At 34.7% G+C, this 27959-nt stretch overlaps 1 protein-coding gene across 1 annotated transcript in view; it reads left to right on the top strand.

Annotated features, from left to right (window-relative positions):
• DOCK2 (dedicator of cytokinesis 2) overlaps positions 1-27959 on the top strand; it is a 187729-nt gene that overhangs the window by 19449 nt on the left and 140321 nt on the right. The window contains exons 9-24 of the mRNA XM_032196787.1: positions 1188-1269; positions 1733-1868; positions 2465-2540; positions 3546-3622; positions 4013-4138; positions 5007-5131; positions 8186-8284; positions 9355-9427; positions 9503-9606; positions 11584-11767; positions 11882-11979; positions 13597-13686; positions 13942-14042; positions 17500-17634; positions 19717-19825; positions 27509-27579. Of these exons, the coding sequence (XP_032052678.1) occupies positions 1188-1269; positions 1733-1868; positions 2465-2540; positions 3546-3622; positions 4013-4138; positions 5007-5131; positions 8186-8284; positions 9355-9427; positions 9503-9606; positions 11584-11767; positions 11882-11979; positions 13597-13686; positions 13942-14042; positions 17500-17634; positions 19717-19825; positions 27509-27579 (1686 nt within the window). The remainder of the gene's footprint in view (positions 1-1187; positions 1270-1732; positions 1869-2464; positions 2541-3545; positions 3623-4012; positions 4139-5006; positions 5132-8185; positions 8285-9354; positions 9428-9502; positions 9607-11583; positions 11768-11881; positions 11980-13596; positions 13687-13941; positions 14043-17499; positions 17635-19716; positions 19826-27508; positions 27580-27959) is intronic.

A 27959-nucleotide genomic window follows, 5' to 3' on the forward strand; every position in this document is an offset into this window, starting at 1 on the left:
GATGACAGTACTGTTGGAGGGACTTGTGTTTTAGATAAAGACGATATAGTTGTCTTTAACTTTAGAGCTTTTACAGACTTCAGGAGAAAGAAACTTCATGTGGTAGTAACTGAGACATCATATATTGATGTTTATAAGACTGTCAATCCAGCCAATCAACTCAGTCATATTAGGTAGAGTCTGAGGCAGTTGTTAAAATGGGTTTTAAAAGGACGAAAAGGAAGAGAGAAACATGCAAATTCTAGAGGTAACTGTTCTTGTTGCTTATCCAAAGGTAACCTTGAGATTGTCTTCAGAAATTGATGGAGATCCTTCTTTTGTGGAAACATACCTCTCATATGATTTGACTGCTCATTTATTACTTTATTTTAGATGAAGAGGATACTGGAGTGCCAGAATACAAAACTGGAAATTAAGCATTGTCTTCCCTATTATACAGCTTTATGAAGTAGAATGAATTATACTGAACTCTGGAAGTTGCATAGTCAAACCTGCCTATCAAAGCAGAGCTGGCTTAGTTAAATCAGATAGTTCAAAGCCTTGTCCAGTCATGGTCTGATTATCAAGGATAGATAGTCAAGATCTTCTCTGTACTTTGCAAGTGCTCTAATCGCTCCATGTATGATCATTCTTAGTTGCATAAGGAAAAAGTAGTATTAGATTGCATCTATCTTTGGTCAGCTCCAGGCCTGAATCTGAAGTCTTGATTTGTTTTACCAGGCAATACGTACAGATGTAATTAACATTATTTTTATTCTTGCCATCTGGTAAAATTGGGTGCCTGGAAGAATGACTTGCAATGTCAGTGGATCGACTACATGACTTTCTTGATGGGTTTTGTGGGTGTTGTGGGATCTGGAATGAAGTGCTGCAAAGTGAGGGGGAGGGAGAGAGAAAATGTGAGGAACTTCTAAACTCACAGGTGGAATAAGGTTCTGCTGACGATTCCTGTGAGATTATTATGATAACAATGTTTTCTCCAAAAAATTGCCATTCTGTCTAATGTGTAAGTTACTTTTCAGCGTTTACTGATGGTGTGTTGTATAGCGCTTGTCTTTTAGTCTGGTATTAACTTCAGTCACAGACTGTCTTCTGTTTTGCAACCTGTTTTCTATGTTTTCTTGATATACTGTGAAACAGAAGAATTATTAAATCACATGGTAATAAGAAATTTATCTTCAAAACAGTGAGAACTACTTGGTGAGATGGGGGAGTAAAGGCTTTCCAAAGGAAATTGATATGCTCAATAATCTGAAAGTAGTGTTCACAGTAAGTGTTTTCAGTTTTCCTTGTATCTTTCAAATCAGATTCTCTCTTTTCTGTGGCCGCTATCAGAATTTCTGAGAATGAGGAAGGAAGAAGTAGTCATCTTGTGATCAGCAAGATGATCAGTCATTGGATGCTTTAGGACAGAGCTTTTGATGTCCTTTCTTCAAATCAATTTGCACCTTTTTTCTAATGTCTGCTTCATCAGTTTAATGATGACTTTGATATTTTATCTGTTGTAGCTATTGATTGCTACTTTCTTCTTTTTATCTTAGCTTATGTTTTCCTCAAATTTGAAAGTCTTACACTATTTCTAATTTTCTGTTGACTTTTTTTTTTTTTTTCCCTTTCACTAGTTTTTCACTGGTTGTTGAGGCTTATTTTCTTACTGGAGAGCCTCCTTAAATTTCATGACCAAGTTCTTCCCCAAATAATACTTTAACTATCTTTTTTCTTTTTCTTTTAGGATCTTGGAAATAAAGACCTTAGCAGAGACAAAATTTATTTAGTTTGTCAAATAGTCCGAGTTGGAAGGATGGATCTCAAAGACAGTAACTCAAAGAAATACACACAAGGACTAAGGCGGCCTTTTGGAGTGGCAGGTAACTGATGTCTCCTGTACTCTATCTGAAGCAGGTGTTAAGTGATAATTGCCAACCTTGGACAATAAAATCTCTATGAAGACATGCCAGAATCTAAAATAGACATATCAACTATCTTGATAGTTGATAGTACTTTTGTACTTAACATTTGAAGTCCATAAAGACTGCACCTAGATTAGCATTTTAGTTATGTCAGAAATGTGCTTTTGAATTCCATTTCCTAATTATTCATGCTTACTGCTACAAAGTGCAAACCAAAACACAGTACCACAGTATTAATAACAAAATTCACTGTGGATGAAATAAAAACACTGATTATGTGCCAGGAAGACCACCAGTGCACACACGTTATTTGCAAGATCAGATCAAAACTAGTCTGAAGCCATTCACTCCTCACATAGCCTCACGTCTGTTGTGCGCTCTTTGCACTGAAAGTTCTCATCCACAGATTTACTCCTACTGGGCTACGCCGCCTGCTAATGAGAATCTATATTTACCTCGAGGAACAAGAATATATAATACACAGTATTAATGGATAGGAGGAGATATTTAGCAATGCCATTTTATGTTTTGATAATTTTCTTTTATTTTTGTAGTTATGGATATTACTGATATCATAAAAGGAAAAGCTGAAAGTGATGAAGAAAAGCAGCACTTCATACCTTTCCATCCGTAAGACAATCATAAGTATCCTATTTCTGTACACGTTTCTACATCTGCTGGGTGGCAAAATGACCCATGAAATGATTCAAGAAAAAATACTTTTTCCTTTTTATCCTTTTACTTTGTGGTAGTGTTAATTATTTAATTATCACTTTAAAAGGCATTTAAGACTTGATAGAGGTTACAGACGTATACATAAATGTATACGTCTAGAAATATTCTCTTTCTGTCATCTGGTCCCATGTCCTATTTAAGAAAAAGCTAGTTAAATCATCATACCTTTAATGCAATAAGTTTTACAGCCATGAATGACTAGTAATTGATGTGCTTGAATTTACTTTGAACTTGAGAAAAATCTGAGTAAGAACTGGGTTTAGGTTTGAAAGTAGTTGAATTGTCACACGTTAACTATCTTGAAAGTAATTTTTAGAGGTTTTAGGCAACCAGACCAGCTGCCTAAAAATGCAACACTCAAAAGTCAAATGTCAATGTTCACTGGAAATATATTTGTGCATTCTACATAGCACTACCATTATGTAGTATGGAGAACTAATATAATTCTGGAAATAAACCAATGTATCAGACTTTGGCCTATTTTACTTATTTACAATTTTATCCAACTTGTCTGTTATTTGAGAATTTGGTCATAATTTCAAGAGGAGCTGAAATTCAAGTTCATTAGTCAGGCTGTTCATCAGGAAAACCTGGACTGCACAGGCATGTTGGTGAATGCTTTCAGGTTGTGCAAAATGACAGGCTTATGCATTGTGGTCAGTCTGTTACAGAGCACAGTTCCTTAAGTTGCTGAATTAATCTTTTTCTTCACTTCAGTCTACACATGGGTTTAGCACAAAAAGTCTGCAAATCAGAGCAAGAGATGATGAAATTACACAATTTATTATAATAAGTCCAAGTATGGCAAAGAGAACTGAGGCTGTTTGTTATCTATGTTCTGAATGGTATTTAAAATAGTTAGTGCTTAATTCCTAGTAGTCATTGTTTTTTCTCCTGCAGGGTAGTGGCAGAGAATGACTTTTTACACAGTCTCCTAAGCAAAATCACAGCATCAAAAGGAGACAGTGGTGGACAAGGTGAAGTACATTATTTTCTAAAATCAGATAACAAGGAATTTCAGTGGAGTTTAATTTCATATTGTTTACATTTTAGAGAAACACTTTTATGTTATACCTGTAACACCACCATGGACATGTGTACAACTTTGAAGCTGGAAGCGAAGAATCATGACTTAGTTGCAGAATGTAGGAGGCTATTTAAATTAGTATTTAAAAGTATTGGATGTTAAGCATTTATTTCCAACTAAAGCAAGTGGGAGAAATGAACTCTTGTAATTATTTTGGTCAGGAAATGAGAACACCATCCAAGGAGAGAGGTGTGTTTTTGTTGTGTGTTTTTTTCTTTCCTCTCTTTAGAAAAAGTGTGATTTTTTTCTTTTATTTTTTCTTTCCTCCTCCTTTTAATAGGTCTCTGGGTAACTGTCAAAATGCTTGTTGGAGATGTGATTCAAACTAGGAAGGACTATCCACACCTTGTAGACAGAACAACAGTTGTTGCTAGAAAACTAGGATTTCCTGAAATAATCATGCCAGGTAGGAGGTGCTTTGTTCTCTATCAGCAGCTGATTTTTGTGGTCATTCCTGAGTTAATGACCATCAGCTATGACCTTAATTACTGATTTCAGTAAGGAGTAACTCAGAGAATCTAGAATTTACTCTTCATGTTAAACTCTGTTCCAAAATTACAGGTTTATATAAAATAGTGAAGTCCCTAGAAAGTATTACATAGTACTAAAACAGAAAAAATAAAATCAAGACAGTGAGGGATAATCTGAGGTCCTGATACATAGCTTCTTTCCTTGCTAAGGAAATGCTTACTAAAAATTTTAAGTTGCTTACTAAAAGTTTAACTTAACCTTATTTTTATTGTAACTTATCATTGTCCTTTAATTATAATAATAAATAGTAAATACATAAATGTTTTTACCCTCTCTTGATTTTGGATTTATGATTATGTATTTGCCAACTAAATTCACTCACTGTCAACAATTCTTCTTTAAAAAAAATAAAAATCAATTCAAATCTCACTACTTTTAAGCTTAATTCACAGGAGAACTGTAATTTTGTTCACAGAAGACAATTAAAATAGTTCCTTCTAGAAAGGCAGCTCTTAATGTGGACAAAATTCAGTAATGGCATCCTGCTGTCACCTCACCAGCAGGTGTCAGTGCAGGATGAGAATCGGTTGAAGGCACTTTCAGGAACCTTGTTTGGTTCGTTTCACACGGCTCACTGAGATCTTCGCTAACAATAAAAGAGCTGAAAATTTTAAGTTCAGATGGAAAATGAGACGTTTTCTATGTTAATGTGTTCCACTGTAGAAAAACTCTTGTGAAGGTAATCCGACCCTTTGTTCTCACAGCATTTTCATTCATTTTTAACCTTTTCATTTCTTTTTTAGGAGATATAAGAAATGACATTTATATTACACTACTGTATGGAGACTTTGACAAATACAATAAAACAACTCAAAGAAATGTGGAAGTAATAATGTGTGTTTGTGATGAAGAAGGAAAAACTCTGCCAGTAAGTTTTTTTTCACTGCATAACAGAAAGACAGAAATACAAAAATGAAGTATGTTACAGAAGTAACCCTTAAACTTATTTAAAATTCTTATAAAATAACACAATAGAAAACATCAGTTCTCTCACTTATGTCATCTTTTGACAGATGAATTTTATGTTTACTGTGACAAATCTATTCAATTCTTGCACAGGTCTTGCATACAACTGTAAAACTACTGGAAAAGAGAAATGACACTGACCCATTTTAGCTGTGACTAAGGAACAAAGATTAAATGCTGTTCCTGACAATTATTACATTGTTTATCATCCCCCCCCCCCCCCCATTTTTTTTGGGGGGGGAGGGGGGGGAGGGAGAGAACGGAGGGGGAGGTGGAGAATTCTTGGAGGAACACATTTGTGCATTTAAATGTGCATTTACATTCTATTTCTTTCACTTATGTGAGCCTCTGATTTGTGCCAGAAGGACTGTCTGTTCTGTGAATAAAGTACATGGCAAATAACTACATTATTAGTGAAAACAGTGGAGTGTGGACACTGCACTTATACAACAAATATTTACAGTATCTTTTGTCTCGTCTATTTATGATTTTATGAATACTTGTCTTTTCCTTTGGATTTCTTAACATTAGTTCAATATTCAGTGGGATTTTTGGTCTTTCCTTTTTTGAGCTTTATACTGTTCTCTGAAACTCTACTGTGATCATGAGGGTGAAATCATTATGATAATTACTGAGATAAAATAAAACTGGAGAAATGCAGTGTGCTTCATGAGTTGCTGCAATGTCAGTGTGTTGATGAATTACAACTAAATATTTGACCTACAATATTGATTTAAAGCTTGAGTGAAGAAAACCCTAAACTCATGTAATGCCTAGGGTCCACAAAACAAATTATAACCCTGATCAGAAAACACCTGACCATATGACTGGTGTGTATAGGAAATAACTGTTGTAATATAGACTTCACTGGCTTCTACTCTGTTGGTTGCAGTTACAGATAATATGCTTAAAATATATGCCAAAGTATTCACTAAAGAAATGAACCCAGTGTAATGCATTAAATCTTGCATTCATTCCAATGTTATATATTTTCAGTTCCATGGATGCACCTTTTCTCCAAATACTAGCAGAAAATTGGGTTGTCCCTTTGTCTATGATCTGACATAGATGTTCAAATAATGCCTGCTTTCTGGGGGCAATATGCCTTACACATGCTTAAATGACAATTTTTCAGGAACTGATTAAAACACTGTTGAAGACAAGTAATAACAAAAGCAAATGTTTTTCAATTTTAGCTTTCAAAAATAATCAAATATCACTAAACTTCTAAACCTATGATTTTTTTAAAAAACTTGGAAGTTTCTAATTATCGTACCCTATAATTCAGATTAAACACATGTTTATTAACATGGAACTTGCTGTTCCTGTTGAGGTATCAAATTAGTTTCAGGTGAAAGGGCTGGCACTACATTTTGTTGCAAATTAAAGGCCTTTTCTTTTCTAACTAAATGTCACAGAATGCATTCAAACATGTTGGTGTACAAACCTTGAAATAATCCCTTTGTGCAAATCGGGTATACCTTTATGTAGTTAAGTCACAGAGACCAGGCCTTAGAAATCAGGTATCAGCATCATACCTTACTTGTCACCAGATGTCCTTCCTGGTGTTTGAAGAAGATTTCTGTCACTGGATTTTTAACAGGAAAGTCGTAGTAGTTAGTGCAGTTTCTATGAGGCTAGCTTCATCTGTGCCATCAGTAGAGAACTTAGTATATTTGCTTCTTTCATGCATTGCAGTTTCACATCGATGCTTTATGAGGTGTCAGCAATTTTGCTTCATCCGCTATCATCGTTAGCAGTTATCCTGCATGTACAAACCTCAACAGCAGTCAGACAGGAATGGGGGAAGTAGGTTGAGACTCTTTCCAGATTCACTAAGACTGAATTTCTCTGTTACAACAAATTTAACTTGACCAAAAGTCAAGTTAGAGCCATACTAGTTCTGACAGTCAGCATAGTGTAGTAACTTAGGCTGTCAAGTGTAACAAGGTAAGAAGTAAATAGCTAAAATTCATGGAGAAACAGGTGAATTGCAAGTTAAAACACAGAGGGAGAAAGTCCTTAAAGTGATTAGTAAGTACAGGTTATTGAAAAAAGAAATGCAGAAATTAAATTTAGCACAAGGGGCAGAAAATGTAAAAACAAGAAAAAATCAGAAATCCTCATTGGGAAAAAAATCCAGGAGAGTGTTATATTGGTGCATCTGTATCATTTTGTTCAGAAGTAACTTTTGGTACATAAACAATACTTATGAGACTGTGCTAAAATAGAGTATTTTAAAGTCAGGGGAAAAGTCAAAGAAATAATAAAGTGAAATAATTGTTGCATTGTGTTTCTTTCCCACTAATTGAGGTGATTGATGCCTTTGTTACTTCAGTTCCTCATTTGGAAGAGAAAGGGAGCCTCTCTGTTGGTTACCTAGCTTTCCTCACAGCCCGCTGTGGGCCTGTAAAAGGCCATCTACTTCTAGGCCCAGTATAATTCTGGAAAAATGTTCATTTTCCTTGTGTTCAGAGGGTTGGAAACAGCATCTCCTGTCAAAGCTTCCTTTCTGTTTGTTCTTTTGTTATCAGACAGGTCTTCCTGCCCCATGGTATGTGCCAGTCCCACACTTGTATCATTTCAGGACTGCATCTCCAGGCTCCCAGGCCTGAGAGAGGCCTGAGGGCCATGGCAGTGGCTTTGCCTTCCTGTTGCCCTGATTGCTGGGCCCTCAGGGAATGGTACTTGAGTTGTGAAGCATTCATTCCTTCAGTCCAGGGCTGCCGTGGGCTCCAGGGACTTTGGCCCTCAGTGAGCATGGCCTCAGCATGGCACAGTGAGGGCATGTAGTCCTGCACCCGTCCCATCAGGCGCTGAGGTAAACTAGGGGGCGGGATGGCAGAGGAGGCTCTTGATCGTCAGGTCAGCCGGTTTGGTTGGTTTTACACAAGTGACAATAACTGACAGAAATGAGTGAGCCGCTGTGAACTGTTTCTTTCCTCCTTTCTGTAAGAATGCTGTTTGCCTGGGAGCAGGAGACAAACCCGTGAGTGAATACAGATCAGTTCTCTACTACCAGGTCAAACAGCCACGCTGGATGGAAACATTAAAGGTAGGCTGCAGAAACTTTTCGCTAGCTCTATTTCCTCATTGCTTGTTGGTACCTCAGGTAATGTTGCACAGCATCAGCTTTTTATAAAATAGGTTTAAAATACCTTCACCCCGAATAAAACAAGAAGGGTAGTGTCTTAGTCAGATATCAGTTATTAGGACTATGTGTTTACTGAGGTTTGAAATTTGGCTTAGAAAAATGATGTTAAGATCTTATCTAGCAAAACAAATGAGATCATCTTAGAAAACCTCACGTCCTAATAAGCTTCATGAAAGATGATATACTGCATTTGTTTTATTGCTGCGAAATATTAGAGATGAAGAACTTCAATTGCCTGAAAAAATCAGAAAGAGGCATTAAAAAATATTCTTTTAGACAGAAAAAAGCTGTTCTAAATTACTTCAGATATACACTACTAACTACTAAATCTGGCTTTAATGTATTTGAATAAAAAATACCTAGAAGCTTCTAGAAGTAGTTCTTATAAAGCATGTCTCTGGCTTGATAGTGTGATTTTTTTTAAATTTATTTTTTATGAAGACATCTACTGTCATGTATGGCAAGCCCACAGTTAGTAAGGGGTGGTGTGTCCCCAAGATAGCGCAGGGCAGGGAATGAATGTCATTTGTGTCATTTGAAATATTAATGTGTTTTTAAATGTATTTGTTGTTTGGAAAACATTGACTATTCCTGTGTTTTGGTTTGTGTACTATTTTGTTTTTTAAAATTCATATGTATTTCAGATGTCTGTATGGAAACATTTTAATAGAATTATTAACAGTAGATCCTTTTGTTAATAAAAGTGTAGTTACTATGAAGTGTGTTATGCAGTAAAAAATTTAAAGGAAAGTTGAGTTGTGAGTCAACTTGATGCAATACAGATCTAAATTTAGAATTATAAACATGTTGCTATTAATTTTTTTTTGTTAACAATTGGTCTTCTGTTGCATGCGTGTCACAATTACATATGCTACTTTAAAAATAAAGCAGTCATTATTTTTGGATACTACTCAAGGATTTGAAGAGGAATTTAATTATAAAAATATATGTATTTTCTGATTTTACTAAAGGTAGCAGTTCCTATTGAAGACATGCAAAGGATACATCTGCGCTTTATGTTCAGACACAGGTCATCTCAAGAGTGTGAGTAGAGAATTTTTACTTCAGTGAATTTTAATTCCTCGATCAGTAGCCAACTGCAAATCTTTTGTTTTGCAGCTAAAGATAAAGGAGAGAAGAATTTTGCAATGGCCTACATAAGGCTTATGAAGGAGGATGGAACAACTCTTCAAGATGGCATCCATGATTTGTTAGTCCTAAAGGTATTGGATTTTTTTTTTCTTTTTTCCTCCCTAAGAGACCTTTGTTTCACACTATCGTCTTTGACTGCATTGTTTATTGTCCTTGTGCTAAATTAATTTTATTAATACATTGAAGACAAGAATTATATTTTCATCTGAGGAAAAAAAAAGGTGCAACTTCTTCCTTGGCTGGTAAACATAATCTTACATTTTAATTATAGTTAGATGATTTAAGAACAATGAGAGACACTTACTCTTCCTCATATTTTTATTGGGTATTGTGATTTTGGCTTTTCCTATTACAAAGGAAGTAATGTGAGAGCTAAGTACTTGGATATGTACCATTGTGCTGGCTGAAGAGAAGTGTTTTTTTGTTCACTTAGAGTCTTTATTACATGAACAATCACAGAATGTAATCTTAGAGAGTTGTTGATTCAATTTTATAGTTTCTCAGATACCAAACTGAAAGTTCCAGGAATTTGATTTTGGACATAAAGAACATTGTTTTTACTCACCCTGATTGGACATAGGTTGGATTTATGACTTTGTGACTTGAAGCAGGGAACGTATGTCTTGAGATTGTTTTTTGTTTTGCTTGTATTATTTCTTATGTTGGAGAACAAGTAGGAACTATGAACCAGGAAGCATTGCCAATTCACTAGAATATTTACTTGTTTCTTCTATTTCTTAGTGTTATTTTCAGTAAACTAGTTTGCTATAACAAATGGCAAGCGATACACATACAACTAAATCAAGTTGTACTTGATTTTCACTGCCTTCAGACATGGAATCTTTCTGACTTTTGGAACACGTTTTCAGGTCTTTTCAAAACGTCTAACTTGTCTCAAAAAAAATGGAAGTCAGAACCCTTCTGGTTCCAGAAATTCTGAGAAGTAATTACTTGGCAAGATTGATACAACCATGAAAGTCAGTAATACTGTCTTTTTTGCAGCTTAAGGATTACGTGTTTTGTCATTTTACATATATTTATAATCAGTTTTTTGAAACTTTCTTGTTTAGTAGGACAATGACTATAGTCATTGAAGCAGATATAAACTAAAACATTAGAAAATCATTCTAGATTGTTTTTTGCAAATCTTTGTATACATGCAATTGTAGTCTAAGAATATGATACAATTGATTGAATCAAATCTGTTGAGGTGTTATAGCTTCAAGTGACAGAGTTCATAAATGCATGGGGGGAACTTTCTTTACCAATTGTGTTAAAGAAAAATGATGTACTCTGTACAGTTAAGAATGCAGTTTTCATTGCCTCCCAGTCCTGAGTTGGAATCTAAAGTTGAGATGTAACAAATCTCAGTGAGAGCTATGGCATGCAGCTTGATGAAATGGTGTAGTAGGGAGAGAGGGGACATAGATCAGGAAATACATCTTGGGTCTTTGTGGTGTTCCTGCTATTGAAAACCATGAGTTCCATCATCTGTGTTGCTTATTCACTACAGCATATTGGCAAACGTAAAATATAATCTCACCATGTCCTTGTCTGTCCTGAAATTTTATGTTGAAGGTCCAGGTATGAAGCTGTAATAAACATATCAAAATAGAGTTGCTATTCTTACCCTATCAATCAATTTTTCTGTTCTTAAATTGTGTGCAGACATCATTACCATATGACCTGTATCCTGTGTACAGTCTTCAAGGTGATGCTCAGTAGTCTCATCTTCTATCTCTAGTCACATCTTAATGAGAAGTCTGATCTTGCTTTTATTCTGCTAGTGATATCATAATTCCTTCCTGAACCCTTAAAACACATATCTTTTCAATTTTTGAATTTTCACAGTATGTTCATTGTAGTCTTGTGAAGCCCATTTGCTGCTGGGGCTTTTGTTTTCTTTATTATTTTTATTGTGTTAATTTAATTGCATTCATTTAAGTCCATAGAAACATATCTTTTTATTTACTTTTACAAAATAACTCTACTTTTAAATCCAGTGTTGTGAAGTAAGTGATAAATGATAAATACATTATTTTTTTCAGGGTGACAGTAAAAAAATGGAGGATTCTAGTGCGTATTTGACATTACCTTCTACACGTCAACACATAGAAAATAAAGGAGCGACCATAGGCAGGAACTCAAGTATTGTAGGCGGCCTTTCAGTAAGCTCACGAGATGCATTTTATATTTCAACTCTGGTTTGTTCTACAAAGTTAACTCAGAATGGTATGTATCTTTTAAACAGGTAGACATTTTAGAAGGAAGACTTCTGCACAAATGAGAAATCACATATTAAATTTTAATGTTTGTCTAATTTTTGTTTAATTTATTTTCTATTAGTGGGCTTACTAGGTCTCTTGAAGTGGCGTATGAAGCCAGAGCTGCTACAGGAAAACCTGGAAAAACTGAAGATTGTGGATGGAGAGGAAGTTGTGAAAGTATATCTTTTGTTGGTGTTCTGGAAATAGTGCATAAGAATGCAATACTGGATTCCTTTCTGGATGCTTTTATCAGATTTCTACTTTGCCTTTTACTAATATTTTATGCAATATATATGGATGTGTATGTAGAAACACACATGATCACAAGTTTAAAATAATGCTGATAAGGACAGACATACATAGAACTGATCTTGAAATTAACAAAGCAAGAACACCTCTTTCTGTCTAGAACTATACTTTTTTCTTCTTAGTGCCTGATTCTACCCAGAGAACAGGCTTTCCATTTTGTCTTTGTCTTTCAAGATTCAGTTGATTCATCTGTTACGGGTTGTCAACTAGTCTAAACTTTGTGTGAGAGATCTTTAGTTGTATTGTGCTGTGACACATGCTAAATATCTTTGGAAAATCTTTCTGAAGTAAGAGTTTGTAATCTTATTTAAGATAGATTCTCTATTTTGATGCACAAAGAAGTAGAAGTAATAGTCTCCAAAATGACCAAAATTAATTATAAGATTGAAAGGAGTATTTTGCTGTGAAGTCTGAAATGATGAAAGAACAAATAAGTGGTTCTTGCTGTTAGATTTAATCAAATTAAGTGTGACTCCATTATTCAGATTAGGAGTCTCTTACATTTTTTGTTGTTTTTTTAAACTAAAGCAGTAGACACCTCTCCTGTTTCTTTGACACCTCTCCTGTTTCTTTTGGAGGAGGGAAAATTTATTAAAAAAAAAAACAAACAAAAAAACAATAAAACAATAGAGACTTATGAGTGGCTCAGGTCTTATGAGGAGTGGCTGATGGAGTTGATGGTTTTTTTTAGCATGGAGAAAAGGAGGTTTGGGGAGACCTTACCACACTCTACAATTACCTTAAAGAAGTCTATAGCAGAATGGGGATGAGTCTCTTCTCATAAGTACCAAGTGCTAAGACAAGAGGAAAGAGCCCTAAGTTGGGGGGGGGGGGGGGGGGGGGGGGGGGGGAGGAGAGGGCGGGAAAGTAGGTTGGATATTAGGGAAGAATTCTTCAATGAAAGAAGGGAATTGGTTGAGTTACCATCCCTGGAGGTCAAAATTCATAAATTCATTTAGATGTATAGCTTTGTGACATGCTTTAATAGTGGACTTGGCAGTGCTAGGTTAAGGGTTGGACTGGATGAACTTAGAGTTTTTTTCCAACCTAAATGATTCTGTGACTTGGTTTCCAAGTCACTGGGGAGCTATCCTTTGATTTAAAGAGATTTGAATATGAACACAGAAGTTGGAAGCATGTTTTTAATCACCATATGTAGGTAACAATAGCAACTACAATATGTATCACTAAGGAACTAGGAATGCACTTTTAGATAACTATCATTAGTTTATGTAACATTTTTAGCTTAATTCCATAAGCTTTGAGCTATGTATATATTATTGATTGCTGATGTCTGAGGATTTAATTTCATAAATTAAAGAAACTAGAGCCTAAATCCTCAGAAATGTGTTCTAAATTTGGCTGATACTTCAGTAAAGGCCTCTAAAAATCCCTTCTTGAGAAAAAGTCTCCTATCTGAAAATTGAATTGTGTGGTTTTCAAGCTGAATTGGTTGTCAGTTTGTCTTTTCATGTTTTTGTATAGTTTCTCCAAGATACGCTGGATGCCCTGTTTAACATCATGATGGAACATTCCCACAGTAATGAATATGATATCCTTGTCTTTGATGCACTGGTAAGAATGGGCAATGGGTGATTTAATCTGTCAATGTCAAGAATCCTATGAATGTGAATGAACTATCACATTGTTTATCTCAAGAAAGTAGACTCAAAATCTCTGCAGAGAAGATAGGATATTACTATTTCCAAAACTATTAAAAAAAAAAAGACACTTTAAAAATAGTGGTTTATCACAAATGTTTCAGGAGAGTAATGTTTTCATTTGAAGTGTGACTTTAAAAAAAGGCTAATTATGTCCATCTCTGTTCAGATATATATCATAGGACTCATTGCAGACCGTAAATTTCAGCATTTTAACACTGTTTTGGAAGCGTATATCCAACAGCATTTTAGTGCAACCTTGGCATACAAGTAAGTCTTTTTCTTTTTTTTCTCTTTTTTCTTTATTCTAAAGCCTCTGCAATCAAATTAAATAAAGGAAATAGCGTTATTTTCTGATGTAGTTATTAAAATTGTTCTGACGCTGCTTTTGCTTATCTGGAAACAGACCTGCTTGTGAGAAACAGATGTGACCATAGGTAGAGTTAACTGACAAATAGTAATTGATTTGTGGTTAAACAATTCTTTGACATTCATTTTTCTCATCTGAATTATGTTGCTGTGTCTACACATCATCTGTATCCTGTCAAATTTGTCAAAAATCTGCTATAAATCCTCTTTGTTTACATTCCTGATCTTAATTTGAAATGCTTTAAGTGGGGACCTGAGGATGTCATTAACCCATTTATTTATGTAGGTTTCCACATATTCTCTTAGAGCAAACAAATTCACGGGGGAAAAAAAAATAAAAATAATCTTTGTATGCAGTTCACTATCTGGTACTGTACCTGAAAGGTTTAGGTGCATTTAAATCAAATTTTCAATTTTGTTACACGGTCTGTTGTGAACTGGAATCTTACTATTTACTACATGGTCCTTCCAGTGGGAAGGTAGAGTGGTTGGATCTTTCATATAATGCCCAAATGGGAAGATATGCTTTAATAGAAAAGAACAAAAACTGTGGGGACACATAGACACATTATGCAATAAATTTTATACTGGATTTGTTCCTTATTCTAAACATACTTTTGGAGGTGACAATAGGATAAAATTGCTTTGGCTTATGAAGAACTATGATGTTAATCAGTTTCTGCACGTCTCTGGGAAGTGCCAATAGGATATATATATTTCATTTACATTTATATATATATATATATATATATATAATTGATGTATGAAATATATATAAATGTATATATATATATTTTTTTTTGTAAATATATATATATCATTCAGTCTTGTCCTGGCAGTTCAACTGATTGAAACAAGACTTTAATTGGAGATTTAAATAATAGATAAAAGACCTTAGCTGAAATTTTGGAATAGGTGAGAATATATTGTACTGTTCTGTGATGAATATGCACCAGTTCCAGTTCAACAGAAAAAGTTCCCCAGATGTTGTATTAGAAGATACGCTTGCTTGCAGTGCACAGTCAATCCTTTCTCATGTTCTAGGGAAGCTGAAGTCAGCTTTATTGAGCCCAGAAACCTCAAGCAACTAACTATGTGGTCTTTAATTCTCCTTCATTCCATATGTAATTAGCACATGCAATTTAATGCATTGGTATTGTGAAAGTAGAGAAGATCTGGTACAGAACCTCTTAGGACTGCCTAATTTGTTTGAAGTCTTTCGAAGACTTACCTGACTAGCATTTTCTAATGATTTAATCAAGGCTACAGAGGCAAAATCATGGTTAAGGTTGTTCTCAAAATCTTGCATTTTCTTGGAGCCATTCATTCCTAGTCATGTATCATCCCATGGATGATACAGTCTGTTTCAAGAATCATTTATGAAATACAGATAACTGTATATGGCCTAATTCATAGTCAGGAAGGAGATACTGTGTCTCAGACGTACTACGACCACTTTTCCTTTCACATGAAGGTGCCCCTAGGTTTGTGGAAAAGGAGAATTGACTGTAGCATCTGCTTTCATTTCTGACATTTCATCATACTTGATGGCTGCAGTTCCTTGGAGGTGGACAGGAGGGTGATCTTGGAGTTCCATGCATCACTTCTGCTGATTCACATTTCAAACAATATCCATGATACATGAGAGGTTTAAAGAAAAAAACAAAACAAAACAAAAAAACCTTTTTTTGTTTCCTTCACTTGATATAAAGTAGTAAGACACATTAAACTAATAGTTTTGTGATCAAACATGAGTCTGATATTTTTCATAGGAGCATATTTTTAATGTTGGGTATTATCAGCAAAATATTACCTCTCCTTGCCTCTTTTCTTCACTTTTTTTCTTCACTTTTTTCTTTTCTTCACTGCTCCTTTATACCCAGTGTCCAAGTTAAACACAAGTTCTTATACACCTCTGGAGAGTTGAGCAGATACTCAAAAGCTTTGGATTGGAGGCGTGACAATTTATAGTACATGGAAATAAGTTGCCAGGTCAGCAGCAGATTAACTTTGGTCAGTAACTTTCCTGCAGTTAGTTGTCATTGTGTTATTAGAAGCATTTTCTGATGCTAGCAATGATGCATTGCTAATTATCCTTGCTCCAGTGTAATGTGAAGAGTTTTTGTAATAGCCTGTACTTAGACTGCAATGCCTAGATTCCCATTGTCAGGTGCCACTGATTAGGCCAATTGAATTTGTAGGTCAGTCAAGCAAGGAAGATTTGTTGAAAGTCATTCCTAAATAGATGTTTTGACTCCATTTAATGATACGGTCTTTTGGTCAAACTGTGAGGTCTTCACTCAGTTTCTGATTAGTCATCCATTTGTATGTAGTTCTTATGTAGAGTTACGAGAGGACTTAACATTGAGAGTTGAGGGACCTTGAGTGGACTGACACTGCATATAAGTTAGATAAATTTAAAAAAAAAAAAAAAAAAGGATATAGTGCCCCAGAAGGCTGAGAGGCTGAAAGTATGATATTTTGGTTCTGAAATCTGAAGGCTGGTGCTGTGGGGCTGACAATGTTTATATTTTGTGCAGTAGCTAGAGGTTCTTGGAACTATTATTTCCGTGTGAGTATGTCCCAGATAGAATAATTACTTCATAATGTTTCATCATTCCAGCTGGTGAACTGTTAAATTTCATCAACAACCAAGTACTAGTTTGAGTTTGTTTGGGGTAGGGGATAGTAGGTTCCTATCGTTGTATTGATCTGCAGGGAAAAAATAAAACACACTGATTTGAGTTTTTTTTATGGCCTTGTTATGATTAAGATTACATCCTTAATATTACTTCAATCATTTAGGATAAAACTAAAACTGTAAATATAGGGCATTTATTTATAGATGAGCTTTTGCACTTTGATAACAGGCTATGTGTTGGTTTAGCAAAAACTACCTTTGGATACAAAACCAGGAGGTATTTAAAAAAAAAAAAAAACATACCTTAAGCAGATATTGCAGTGTACAGGAGAGTTGAAACATTTACAATTAGTTAATTTAAAGCATGTGGTGCTATTGAATCACTGGATTGCTACTTAATGCAGGTAGGTAGGCAGAAATAACATTTGTGCTAGCTTGCACATATATTTAATAACCATTTCTTAAAACACTTCCAGGATTGTGTGAAATTATGCTGCTAGTTTGAGATTTCAGATTGGTTTCTTGTTTGTGCAGTTAAGAATTTGCTCATTTCTTTTATTCTGATAGAGTTTGTGTGGCATTAACACAAAAGTAAATGCTGTATGTTTTGTTGTGTGAATACTTGATTAAGAATAAATATTCTCTTAGAGTTGGCAAATGAGTTAGAGAAATTAATTTTAGAAAAGGTTATTTTAAAAATGTCTTTTTTAACTACAGGAAGCTAATGAGTGTTCTGAAGACTTACTTGGATACCTCCAGCCGAGGAGAGCAATGTGAACCTATCCTAAGAACTCTGAAAGCACTGGAATATGTTTTCAAGTTCATTGTGAGATCAAGGACGTTATTTTCACAGTAAGTGCCCATGCTATAGCCACTTAACTATCAGTGCAATACCACAAAGAGTAGTAGACCTGTGAAACAGAAGAATTTGATTCCAGAACAGTTGTTCTTTTTTTTTTTTTTAATTATTTTTTGTAAATAAAACACAAACATTTTCTTATACTGCAACTGGCCTAAAATACAGACTGTGCTAAGATAACATTTTTTGAGAGGGAATCCTCAAATAATTGCTATGTGATTTACAGTGTAGGCTCCAGAGATGTATTTAGTAATAGCAGCCAATTTCAAAGGATGATTATTTCTTGTATCAGATGGCTTGGCCTAAGACCAGTGTATGCCCAAACATTGTGACAGATGGCATGAAGCCGTGTGTTTGTCCTTGAGATAGCTGTGTTCAGAAGTTCAGACTGCAAGGAACAAGGTAATTTTCAGTAATCATTGTCCAACTGAATGTAGAGTTACAGACAAGCAGGAGCTTATAAGAAATTCTAAAAGGACTAGATATGTATAGCTCAGCCAAACAGATGAGGTGTGTTGTTTATGAGTGGTATTCAGGTATAGGGAAAAGGGAGAGAAGGAGAAAGGAGTTGGAAGGAAGAAAACTATATTGTAATGACTGTGGCCCCCACTTCCTCCACTGGCCTTTAAGTATTCTCCCTGCATCCCAACGATCCCATCCACATCCTCTTTTTGCTCTTCATTCCTGCTCTCTCATTTATCCCCAGCTATTTCCCCCATAGTACTTGTTCCGTTGTTCCCCTGGAGATGCAGTGCCAGAAGATAGGTAGTGACAGATTCAGGACTGTGGGTACACCCAATTGTTGGCTGTAAAACTTGAGGGTTGGCAGCCAACAGAACAGGGAAGTGTTCTGGTTTTATCTGCTTTTTGGTAAGTAAGAGCACTCATACAACTTTTCTCTGTTACTCTGCCCAGTTTTTCAAAAACTCCACATGGATATATAGTTTTGTTAAATTAAGTATATTATTTGTTGAATTATGAAATTCTGACTGAAATAAGAGTAAATTCAGAAGTGGTTGGCTACTGGTAAATAGTCCCTTAGAAATAGTTTTGTCTCTAAGAACTTGCTATTTATAGATAGATACAGACAAACAAGATGAGAAGCTGTAAAAACAAAGGGGATGGCACTCATGGGGATAGAATATAGCTAGCAGTGCAAAAGCTTAGTTTTAATTTTTTTAATAGGTGTCATGGCAAAAGGGGATATTGTGAGCCTTGTTGGAGGAAGCATTGTGTAGAGCATTATGGAAAATTTGTTGTAAGGCTGATGGTCAGAGAAGCCAGGGATTTTTTGTTGCTTGTTTGTTTAAGTGTGTACATCTGACAGTCTATTATAAATGGAGTTGTTGCAATACGATGCATATTCAAGCGATTACCTGTACTTATCTATTTGTTTTAGTTTTCCTTACAACGACCTTAACCAAAGTTAACCAAAGGTCTGAAACTATATTCAGTTGGACAATTATTATTATAGACTGTAATTGTTCTTGTAAGAATATACCTGCTGAAAAAAATAAGGAATCAGTTAACAACAGTATATTCTGATACTGAATATCTGTCTCAAGTTTTTCTGATCTAACTTGTCACAGTCAAGACTGTCAGACTGGTCTATGAAAAAGGAGGAAATGTGGAAAAAATGGATTTGTATATTTTATTCCCTTGAAAGAAGTTGGGATTTAGGATTATTTTTTGAAGGTTTAAAATAGCCTTCTCTGAGACGAATCTTTTGTATTAATAGAGCTGAGACAGATCCTCACTTGGAAAGGGAACTTTCTTTTCTTTTTTTTTTTTTTTTTTTTTTTTTTTTTTTTTTTTTAAATAACTTAAAATATATGAGATTTTATTATTTAGAGGCTTTTTTCAAAAAAAAATCTGAAAACTTTGTTACATTGTGCTCAAGCTGAAGAATACTTACTAGAGTGAATAACAGATATAACAATTGGGGGAAATATCTATGTATGTAATATCGGATCAACTTTTAAAATCTATTTTTAAATTGTTTTTGAAACTTGGTACACTTAGAATGATGAAAGTTTCCTGATTCTGAAATGATAACACAGTGCATGTCTCAATAGATTATACGAAGGCAAAGAGCAAACAGAATTTGAAGAATCTATGAGGAGACTCTTTGAATCCATCAACAACCTGATGAAAAGCCAACATAAAACTACCATTTTGTTGCAGGTTGGTGTGTTCTTGGAAATTTTATTTTATTTTTATTTTTTAATTTGTTCTTGTATGTGGTTTTGTTTTGGCATTTTATTGTTTTCTTTCATTTTGGTTTTGAAATAGAGGGTAAGACACTCTTAGGTAGTTCATCTTTTGTTTCTCTTTTGTAACTGTCCTTTATTCAAGATCATGTTGCTTAGTAAAGTTGAAGTAGAAAAGGTCAGGAGAAGATAAATTTATATAACTTCAAACATGCAATGAGTGACTGAAAGAACTAAAATATGGATGCTAGAATTTCTCAAGGAATATAGGGAAGTGAAGCCTCCAGTGAGAGCTGAGCATTTCTTGAGTTTCTTCAGGTTGTGCTAAACAGGTATTCTGCCATCTTAGTTTGAAAAGTAAACTTGATAGTATCAGCATTTTGGAGGTGAGTTACTTAACTGAAAATAGTGTCAGTGTTTCCCATACGTGTCAGTGTTAATCATTCTTATGTTTTAGAACCCCATGCTTTAAGAAAACTAGAAAAGCAGGAACTATTAGGGCTATTAATATCAAACAATTGGTATATAGTTCCATATTGAAATAGAATGTTACCAGTGCTCTGTGCTTGAAGTAGGAAACAGAAGATTTTACTGGATTACTGCATTATTAATGCTTCATACATTCTTTCCCTGAACTCACTGTTTTATTAAGCTTGAGTTTTCCTTTGGTTCTGTGTTTTGATTCCTTTTGCTTTGAGGTTTAGTGGAAGACTGGATAAATTTTCTATCTTGAATAAATGTTCCCAGGTGACTGATGGTCTTGAGATTGGTATTCTCTGACACTGCCTGGAATGATGCATGCCTGCAAAAGAGCTAAACATCCGTACTACTTCAATTGTATAATACCATGATTATAGTAATGCTTTAAAAGCATTTGAAAACAATTCAGATTCTATCTGTGGTTATTTGACACTTATGTACAAATGTTCCGGGGAAAATTTTATACATTTGAAAGACATAGCATCAGAATCAGAAAACTTCAGAAGAAAAAAGATTTCTAACCAAAAGTAATACTGGAAGAGATTGTTTTTATAACAATGTTTGTTCTTATGGTAGTTATACTGTATTAGTATGTTAATCATCTACCAAATAGATCTTGGTGGCTTTTATGCTACTCAGGAGAGGCATGTCATGTCAGTGCATGAATGGAATGTGAAGTATCCCATTGTAGTTAAGGACCTGCTGCTGGAAATAAGTTTCTTGGAAAAACAAAATGAAACAAACAAACAAACAAACAAACTGTCGTTAACTCAATAGGCATGTTGGTCACAGTAGCTTTCACAAAGGATGATACATATCTCAGTGACTATTTGGAGGAGACTTCAGTTATGGTACTTGAGCCTTCTCCTTTGGCAGGTAGATGAGAATTGTCTGTAACTGGCCAGAAAATTGGAGATCATTTCTGCGTTGGGTGAAATGGACCGGAAAGGGGTGGAAATAAATTTATAAATCTGCCTCTGCCTAAAACCAATACTGATTTTTCCCATTTAATTTTGGGACTTTAAACATTGTACTAGTACTTATTTAAATTTGCAGGGTAAGGGACAGGTTATTTTTCAGAGATACTGCAAAAGCCCATGATTTCATAGGTGTTATACCTTATAAACTCCCCAAATACCTGTGAAGTTTATTTGGGAAGATGTAAAGAATTATTCTGAAACCTAAAGTGTCTTTTGGTCTCTGCTGATTATTTTATTTTTTTAGACTCAGAAACTTGGAACTCAGTATTTTAGTATGTAATAATTTCTGAGTCACTTTTATTGATACCAGTCATACTCAGACTTGTGTCGAATATTAATTCAGTCAGGAGAAGATTGTTCGTAAAACTACATGTCATATGGAACAGCCTAGTCAGTGCCGGAAGCACTTTATTGTTTCAATTTAACTAATTTTATCTTCAGAGTGATATCTTACTTTCTAATCTGTAACATGCTGTATAAATTTATGAAAAGCTTAAAAATAAAAATAAAAATCTAGCTTTTCAATCTTCTGTTCTAAAATTAGCTGAAGTGAATAGATACTTTGATTTATCTGTCTTTCTCAAAGCTCAAGAAGCAAAATATGTGGTCATCTTTTCCAGTGTTATTTATGTAAGCTTTGAACAACCAAAAGGTTAAATTGTTAGTTTGTTGTAGGTAAACTAAAAATTCATATGTAAATCCAAATTAGCCTTTTTTGATACTAATGGAATCGATGAAGTTACCTCTTTTGCTTAAAGATGCAGACAATGCATTTCTCAAATTTACTACAATTAGGATCATCATTTCAGTATCCTAACTTTGCTGATGCAGAGCATTTTCTGATGTTTGAAAGCACTTGTATGAAGTGTGAAGTGGCCTGTTTTCAATTTTTAGAATGTTGATTTGTAAAGAGATTGCTATTAATTCACAAGTAAGAGATTCTATGTGGATGTGCAGAATTAAGGACTTCTCCTTTAAGGAGACTTAGTACATATTTACTTGTAATTCTTTAAAATGATAAGTTCAGAACTTAAGTAGTTCACTGCTGATGATACAGAAGTAGTCCAGGTCTTCTTCAATATGTAACCTGTTTGTTTGTTTGTTTTTAAATTTGTCTCAACAGGATGGTATTACAACTCTTGCATTTACCAGTTGCCTCTTTGTAGCCATTGCTGATGAATTCTTTAGATAGGGTTTTTCAGAAAGTTTATACTTCTGAGGATAAACCTTGTGAAATCTGGAAAGCTAGAAATAGATTTCCAGAACCTGCAAATAGTTCAAAGGAGAATTCAGGGGCCGGGGGGGGGAGGAGGTACTATGAAAACTGAAGTTTTCAGTAACTTTCCCTTCTGAAGATACGATTTCTATAAAGTATCTCTGTGTATATCATATCTTTTTTATTTTGAATAAAATCTGATCAATTACATGTATTTTTGAATTTCAGGTGATGTGTTTTTATAAGGTCAAACTCTTGATATTTGATCTGTGCTCTGTGCCTATGCCTTTTCTCTGACAAGCCTATGCTCTGAACCTGAAATTACAAGTGTAAGCCCTGCTTCTTTCCAAAAGTTGTGCTGTCTCTTGGGTGGATGCATCAGATTTGACCTACAGATAGTTTTGTCTTTTGCTAATATTGGCCATGCCCAGCTTGCTGTTAGGCCCTGATTTTAGTAAGTAGTACTCTCAATTCCACGCATGCTTTCAGAAACCTCATATGACACATTCTCAAGGTCATAGAATCAAAAAAAAGACGAAATTGTTTATGGCACTGAACAGCCTGAAAACAGTGTAGTATGAAGTTGCTATCTTATTACTCTCAATGTTTACCACACGTTTTTGATCCATCCATACTGCTGTTGAATGATGCTGCAGTAGGTACTACGAGTTTAAAATGGTACAGAAATACATAGGTAATTTTTGAGAGAAGAAGGCTGGAAAGGTGCTGACAGTGATGCTTAGGTTGAGGTGTAAGTTGCAGTGTTGCCTTGATAGCAAATAAAATTAGACTAGGAAGCAAGGCATCAGTAGCTTCTGAGAATGTTCTTTTCATCTCATGCATACTTGAATATGTATAATGTAACATTGTAAATGAGGGCATCTAAAAAATTAAGCTTAGTCAGGAGTAAAGGTTAAAATAAATTTAACATTATATTATATATATATGAAATAATTCTCTACAAGGCTGTGGAGTTTCTGTGTCCCGCTTAAAAATTAATCTCTGAGGTCTGAACAATGCAGAACATTTTGTACTGCTTACTAGGAGATTTTTATGACTTCATTAAGGGCAGTGCTCAGTTGTGTCCATAGTGCATCATTTAAAGCAATTACTGCAAATGAAACTTAACAGTTTAAAAGAATGGATATACTTACTATTGTACTTCAGATGGTACTACAGATCTGAGTATAATGGTAGCTACATCCTTCCCTTTTCCCTCCTTGTACAGATACAAAATAGGTACTATATGGGAAGGCAAACAGCTTAATAATTCCTAGTGTCTCTGCAGTATTGCTTGAATTATTTCATGGTCACTGGTGGCACTATCCTTTGTCAAACATTTTTCAGAGCAACTGTGAATTAGTATAAAACAAAATTCAGAAAATCCTAATTGTACAGTATTTTCACCGACATATTACTGAAGTAAAACTGGACCTAGGACTAGTTTCTAGTCTACAAATTTACAGGTATCTGTACAGGTGTTTTAAATAGCCCCATTATTTCGCAGTCCTGTAGAGAATACATTTTGTTCACCTATTTCAAGGAGGTACTAGTGGATAGTAGCAGAAGAAGATGTAATCTTGTTCAGGTGGCAGCAGCATTGAAATACTCCTTTGACCTTCCTGGAGTTGTGTATGAGTGGGGATGATGTATGCAGAGGAACGGTTTTATCTGAAGGCATTTTAAGCCAGCTTGATGTACTGTATATGCATCTTTGCCCCAGCCCAAATTCTTTCTTGTTGAATCAAGACCTGAATTATTTCTATGTAAAACAACAAACAAACAAACAAAAACAAAACAAACAAGTAAGAGCTGGCTAATATACTGCAGTAGACTCTCATAGGAATAAATTAATACAATAGCTTTATCCTTTTTAAAATATCTAAAAAGGAGCCAAAGAAAGCAACACCCTGATTGTATTTATTTTAATCTACCTATCCCCAATAAAGAAGAGACTAAGTTTTTAAAAAGGAATTTACAGTGTAGAGACTTACTGAGTCTACATAGGTTTGATTTTAAGACTTTTTTTTGAGCAGCTCTTTCATCTTTGCAAGGTTTAGTACAGAAGCACTGTAATGTTGATAGCTAATCAGGAAACAGGAGACAGGTTCTTATTTAGTGACAAAACAAAAAGCTTGTCTAGCTATTGGCATATTAAAATTTCAAATTGATAACTGGAAAGAAAAACACTTTTTCCTTGGTCTTTTTCAGTAAAATGGGATATTCCTGCTAACATTCTCCTACTGCTGATTGTGTTTTCATGTGCTTTTCACTTTACTGTTGGCATTGCCTTGTTACTTACACTCCTGCTGCTCACTGGGAATATTTCAGTAAGCTCTACTTTTACTTTGCACATCTTAGTCCACCTATCATAACTGTTGTCTTATTCATGTACCTAAATTTCTTGTGAACAAACTGAAATATTGATACAGTGGTGGGATTGCTGTATATTTCAAACACTCAGTTTATGCATGTGAAGGGTCCATTCATAAATACTTGTTTGGACTAATCTTTGTCTGATAGTTTAAATATTTTTCTGGTTATATGAAACCAAGATCTAGAAACTCAGGAAAAGTAAATGTTTTGTGGCTGAGATTCTGTGACCTGTTGACTGTATGCAATATCATTCTGATACTTTTTTATTCAATGAGTTAGAATTCTCTCCATAGTAGCCAAAAATCAGATATTACTTCTGCTCTGACATCATTTGAGTGCAGCTTACCCTTTTCTCTTCAGCCACCAAAGTGATATAAGCAGTACAAAAAATTGTAAATTTTTTTAAAAGGATAGCATGCATACAGTAGTATGATTTTTTTTTTTTCCTCATTTATTCCATTTTATAGGAATGTACACCCAATGTGGCTCTGCATCAGATAGACACCAAGTTATGTAGTAATCCATGGAGTATCAGTATTCTTTTGCAGTTCCTGTTTTATGGTTGTTACACCTCTTGATAGGGCTTCTGCTGTTGGGAGAATTCCCTTCATGAGTTTTTGTGGGCTTGAGACTGTTTTCTAGTTTTTTCTCTGTTGTGTAAGTTTATGTAGGACAAAAACTTGGGTCTCATGGTTCAAGTACATTTTGGGGATTTTACTTCAAAATTTCCTTTTCAGTCTCTTCTGCAGAAGAGAAGAATTTTAGCTGAGTGGGTTAACATAGAGGTTGTATTGAGTTTTATTGAAATGACGGGAGAATCTCGTGTGGCACATAGCTCTAAGTATTAGCAAGACAGAGCTTTTTGCCCCATCATACTAAAATCATTGACTTTTGCTGTTTCTTCCTAGAAGCTATCAAATCACTTAACAGCAATTTGATATCAGCAGTCATTTCTGAAACACACATTGAGAGATGGAACATGCTTTTATAGTGTTGTTTTGGAAGCATATAATTGTCAAAACTCAGTGTTACCACTTGAAAATGCTTGGCCTGTGTATAGGCAAGCATAAGGATTAAAGAATTTGTATAGATGAGAGCGCTGTGGAGCCCTTTGTAATATTTTTTTTTGAATTAATGACTTACTCTACATTTAAATCATTTGTTTTACCTTGTTTACAGGAACTATAAAGTGTTCTGAGACTTCCCCTGATGTGTATCAGTAGCTCATAATTAAAAAGCACAAGTACTTATAGTTAATCCAGTTCGTCATTTATTGTAATTTAAGTATGTATGGACTTCAGGGGCTAATGGCAAAACTCCTTTTTGGGCTTTTTAAAGTTAATTTGCGTTTCGTGTTTTGCCACTGTAAAGCTGGAAGTGCATTCTTTACTTATTACAATTCATATAAGCAAGTGACATAAAGCAAGAACTATGCTGATTTGAAAGGTGAGCAGTAAACTCCACTATTATGAGTGGAAAAAAAGTGTCTAATTTCAGCATGCATTTATTGGATAAAGGGCTTAATCAGTCCTGCAGTGTACATCGTATCACCTAGAAGAAAAGACACAGTCTTTGTGTAACCTGTAGTTTTGGGATTTCTTTTAGTAGCTCAGGAAGTATAATAGATGGAACATACCTATGATGGAAAATCAGAGCTATATCAGAAATAGAAGACTTTGCAGTAACTTAGTTCCCAGCAAAATGTTAGTAGCAAGTTACACCCTAAAGTTGCATAATAAGGTAAAGCAGCTATTAATTTTGTAATTCTCATTATCTGGACCATGAAGAGGTTAGTCAAATTAAAAATTTATATAATTTATTCTCTTTATTGTAGTTGGATTTATAGCAGCATGCTAATGTAATTCATGATTTCCAAGTGTTTTCTTCAATAGTAAATTCAGTGAAATCTAAAATCTTTCATCTCAAAAACAATTTTATGACAGTGAGTAGTGCAAGCTAGTCGTTGAGAATGTTTGTGTTTAAATGTTAGTGATGATTTTGAATTTGAGGATTACCTCTTGAGTATTCTTGTCCATGATCCTTGTCTTCTTTTAAGGTTTGCTGATTCCACAACATTATCAAAATACATCTCAGAAATGACTAGGAAAAATGATAACTTCAGATAGTTTAGCTGCAGAGGATTGGTTAGGGACATGATGCTCCATTTCATCTTCCACAGAAAGCGTAGCCTTTGGGGTGGTTAGGTGACTGTTATCCTTTCTGCCCTCTGCTTGGCACATGTCTGGGACAGACTGATATAGGTTATGATCAAATTGCTCCTGTAAACAGTGCTCAGTTTACATATGTGCATAATAAAGATGGTCATAGTGCCGGTGGTTTGCAAGCAGAATATGATTCAATTCATGCTATTGTATTGAAGTTCTTCTGCATATCTTCAGCATAAGACCCCTTGTGTAAGTACTGCTTTGTGATGAAATGGTATTAAAATATCATGTGAAGTTTTAGTTGAGAGAAGAAGCCCAAATTTATCACTTTGTTTTGCATGTTTCTGTTTCAGTGTTTGTATTCAGTGCTCTGTGTTGTGTTTGTACGACATATGCACAGATAAACGTACAAAAGTAACACGATTTGTATTTCAATTCAGGTTGCTGCTTTGAAGTATATACCATCAGTTCTTCATGATGTTGAAATGGTCTTTGATGCCAAGTTACTGAGGTGAGCTGATTTTGAACATTTTATAGATGTATCTATCACATGATGTGTACAATTTAAAACTAATTTGTACCTGGAATTAATTATTAATTGGTTTATGTGAACAAAGCCATGGTTGTTTCTGCTGACTGAGACAGTGATAGAACTCTGGACATGTGTTGTTCTCATTTGATTTGACAGAATTGAATATTGAGGCCCAATTCTTAAGCAGTAACTCCATGAATGAAATGAACAAGTGGATGCTATCATTTTTTCCCCCTTGAATAAGTGCTATTCAAGAAAACCAAATCTGATTTTTGCAGTTAGAAATAAGTATGTTTATTTGTCAAAGAAGAATTGCCTCCACTGTACAAGAATAGTTTTACTGCCTTAAAAGAAAAAGG

The sequence above is a fragment of the Aythya fuligula genome, chromosome 14 (genome assembly GCF_009819795.1).
Source record: "Aythya fuligula isolate bAytFul2 chromosome 14, bAytFul2.pri, whole genome shotgun sequence".
Taxonomy (NCBI): Eukaryota; Metazoa; Chordata; class Aves; order Anseriformes; family Anatidae; genus Aythya; species Aythya fuligula.